We start from the raw sequence: 3,924 nt of genomic DNA on the forward strand, positions 1-3,924 counted from the left end.
ACAGATTTACACACCTGTCTATAGTCAGGTCACTTTCTCTGTTCATGTTTGTAACCACATTTGCCACATTTTGTGTCCTCTGTTGCATGCATTATGTGCATGTCTCTGTCTTCACTTTACTTGACTAGAATTTATTTATTGTAATGCCAAGCAACAACATCTTTAGGTAATGTGAGGTCTTCCTCTCATAGGCTTTAATATTAAATATTGCCTGATGGTTTTTCAGCTCTCATAAGAATATGTAGCAAATGTAAGATAGGTTCATTTTTACATTCTTGTTGTATGAATATTAATTTAATGATTTTATATCCTCAGGAATAAATAGAATTTTTGTATCCAGGTCGTCCTTTTTTTGTTGTGTTTAGTAGTTTATTATTTGGACCTTTTATCGTCACAAAATCCTTTGTTAAAGAAATAGAGGCTTACAATATGGCATGATAGATCCTTTCCACTACACTATTTTCCCACAAATTTGGTCTATTTTTGCGTTCATACAACTTTTATTTTGACAAAATCCCATCCGACTCCACCGGAAGTAAATAGTTCAAATTTTCCCCATTGTTGTTTATCCAACGCTGCCTCTGTACACGTTTGTTTTAACTCGAATCATTAGGTTCTTTACCAACAGTCGTAGTGTATTACAGAACTGACTTCATGGTGTTCGGATCACTTTAGATAGAAGTGTCCTTTACCTATCTGTCAGCATGTCTTATGCATGTGCAGTGTGGCTCGCTGTTCAGGAAGATTCATACAGAGCTAGTGAACCGATTCCTAACATTCTGAACAGCGACAGTAACAGCACCAGCATCAGCACCAGCATCAGCACCAGCATCAGCACAAGCATCAGTAACAGCACCAGCATCAGCACAGACCCCCGCACCACAGAACATCTCAGCAACCAGCCAATAAGTCGCCTGGACATTTTTGATGACTACTTTTTGGCACAGTGTTTTCATATGACTCGCCAGTGTGTAACATTTATTGTGGACTGCGTAAAAGCACGCATGAAAAAGGACGTGTTTAGACCCTGTAGAGACGCCACTTCCATTGAATCACAGACACTTGCGGCTCTCTATTTCTACACGCATGGGTTTCTGCCAAGGAAAATTACAGACGCGTTGGGACTGGAGCACGAAAGAGCAAGCGACGCCGTCAGCATCGTGTCTAAGGTCTTGGAGGATATGTGCCCAGACTTCATTACTTTCCCTGGCACTTATGATGATCGCATGGGTGTTGCACAGGGGTTTAAATACATAAGTGGTATTCCAAATGTAGTGGGAGTTTTAAACTGGTTACATGTCCATGTGACCCCTTCTCCAGCTGAAGAGAGTGTTTTCCTTAACACCAGGGGTTACTACTCAGTAATGGTGCAGATCATAAGTGATGTAGATGGAAATCTACTGAGTGTGGAACAGTGTTGTCCTGGGGGGACTCAGGAACAGGCTGTTTGGGAAAGCTCAAATATTTGTCAAGAGTTTACCAGACTTCAGCATGGACATACCTGGGTCCTGGGTGAGTTGATCAACCAAAAATACAATATATATTGGATATACATATATTTACAACAGCGGCATTGACTGATCTGATAAAAAAGACCACTGTGAGTTTGGGAGTTTCTGGTGTTTGTGTCTATGGGAAACACACACATGCGCACGCGAACTGATCAGCTATAAAATAAAAAAACTGATGAAAAAAATGCAGGTGAAGTGAATAACATTGTTACGTTATAATGACAGCAAATTCTTAAAGTTGATGGTTTGGAAGCAGGAAAAATGGGCAAGCATAAGGATTTAAGAGACTTTAAATTAAATTTTATTTGTATAGTACTTTTAACAATAGACATTATCTTAGAGTAACATACAGACTTTGACATGGTCCAAATTGCTATACACTGCCAGACCGTCTGGGGTGTTCCTGGTATGGTGGTCCATGGAAATTCTTCCAGTGAATTGGTGGAAGGCTCACGGGTGCCCAAAGCTGTGCTGATGCATGTGGGCAGCAAAAGCTTGATTCTATTGAAGGGCTACTGTAACACAAATTGCTGAAAAATGGTGGCTATAAAAGAAAGAGCACAAGAATGAGGCATAGACTGTAGGAACACACGGGACATTGCAGCTTGCTATACATAGGGCTGCATAGTTGCAGACTGGCCAGAGTGCAGATCTGCATGAGCACAGAGCAATGGAAGGAGGTGGCCTGGTTTGATGAATCACATTTTTATGTATATTATGTGGACAGCTGAGTAAGCGTGTCATTTACCTGGGGAAGAGATGCCACAAGGATGTACTATGGAAAGAATGCAAGTCAGAATAGGCAGTGTTCTGCTCGTAAATCTTGGGTCATGGCAGTTATGTGGCGGCTTCTATCATCAGGATGAAGATATGGTTTGAGGTACAAAAAGTTATGGCTGTTCAGTGTGTATATGTGTGTCTTTATCTTTACTATATTATAGTGATATATCTTTACAATTATACTGAAATTATGTTTGGTACTTCTCTTAAATGCAAATTAAGTTACTGAACAGTGCAACCAAACTAATTTCCATGTTGAAAAACTCTACAAGACACGATATTAGAAAAAGAATGTTAGTACTCCTTTTCATGCAAGTGTTTAAAATTGATTGGTTTCATAAGAATAACACTTAGCTTCTGCATATCTGTCTGTACTTGCATAAAGGAATCTGCAAACAAAACTCAAACTAATTTGAAGTCTGTATAACTGTTTGTATTTATGCCCAATGAGCGAGTCTGAGGTGGTTCAGGCAGCAGAGGCAAGGAAAAACTCCCTTGATTTCTTCTTTATATATCAAGCATACCTTCATAGTTGTAATAAATGGTTTAAAGACAATAAACTGAAAGTGTGGTGAGTGGCCACCACAAAGCCGCGACTGATATCTAATAAAAAAAAATTGTCTGTCAAAGGGGCCCATAAATTTAACTGACCCTATTCTTTACTACTCAGTCAACTGTACATCATGTGTTTTGTTCAATATTTGTGTATGAATGTTAAGAGGTGGTAAAAATTTATTGAATGACTGCCAACTAACTCAGTAAGCTATTTAAACAAACAAACAAAAACATGTATTGCTTCAGCTCTCTAATATCAAAATCTAATATCATTTCTGACCTATCCCTCATCCTTATATCTGCAGGTGGGAAAGGTCTGTCCAAAGCTAAATTTGTGCTGAGCCCTGTGAAAGGCTCCCGGATCAAGGCCGATTCAGCCAGACGTTTCAACTCTTCTCATTCACAGGTTTGGAAATCCTCTCAGCATGTCTTAGGCTGTTTGAAAACCCGTTTCCGGTGTTTGCATAATCTTGGAGCTGTACAGGTTGATAACCTCAAGCCTGTAGCTCGCATTGTCAATGCTTGCTGTGTTCTCCACAACATCTCTAAAAAGTTTTCAGTACCGCTACCCAACAAGCTGGAGCATTTACACCCATATACAGAGATGAGGCAAGAAGAAGAGGAGAACTTTGTTGACCCAGAAGAGGCAATAGAAGACATGATAGAGATGTGTTTTGGGAATTCTAGGAATAAAGAGGAGCAAGAAAGGAAAAACACCGAGGATATTGAGAAGAGTCACAAACAAATTGTTCACAATTCACACAAGAACATTTCTTAATATTGAAAGACTTTGCATATTAGAACTACAGTCTGAATCCCACTGAACAGCCCCACTGTTGAATGCCACCCTGAGGAGGGATATGTACTCCTGCAAACATTAGTCCTTTAACAAATCATGTGTCTTGTTCCTGTGTATACATTTTAGCTTAAACAAATGAGAAGCAGTTGTATCTGCCTGTGGTTACCATAAACTCCCGCATGTTCATATACTCTAGTTTCTACTTGGTTGTTTTAACTATTGAAAATAATGCAGTTAAATAAAAAATACAAAGCATTCAAAAGTTTAAGGGGAAAAATC

General features: G+C 39.2%; 2 protein-coding genes across 2 annotated transcripts in view; both read left to right on the forward strand.

Annotated features, from left to right (window-relative positions):
* The window catches only part of LOC132840435 (uncharacterized), a 370,465-nt gene that overhangs the window by 47,888 nt on the left and 318,653 nt on the right, over positions 1-3,924 (forward strand). The window lies entirely within an intron of this gene.
* On the forward strand, positions 567-3,839 carry si:dkey-197c15.6 (putative nuclease HARBI1). The gene is made up of 2 exons (XM_060862278.1): positions 567-1,512; positions 3,152-3,839. Exons 1-2 carry the CDS (start codon positions 705-707, stop codon positions 3,622-3,624), a joined length of 1,281 nt encoding a protein of 426 aa, XP_060718261.1. The 5' UTR covers positions 567-704; the 3' UTR covers positions 3,625-3,839.

The sequence above is a fragment of the Tachysurus vachellii genome, chromosome 25 (genome assembly GCF_030014155.1).
Source record: "Tachysurus vachellii isolate PV-2020 chromosome 25, HZAU_Pvac_v1, whole genome shotgun sequence".
NCBI lineage: Eukaryota > Metazoa > Chordata > Actinopteri > Siluriformes > Bagridae > Tachysurus > Tachysurus vachellii.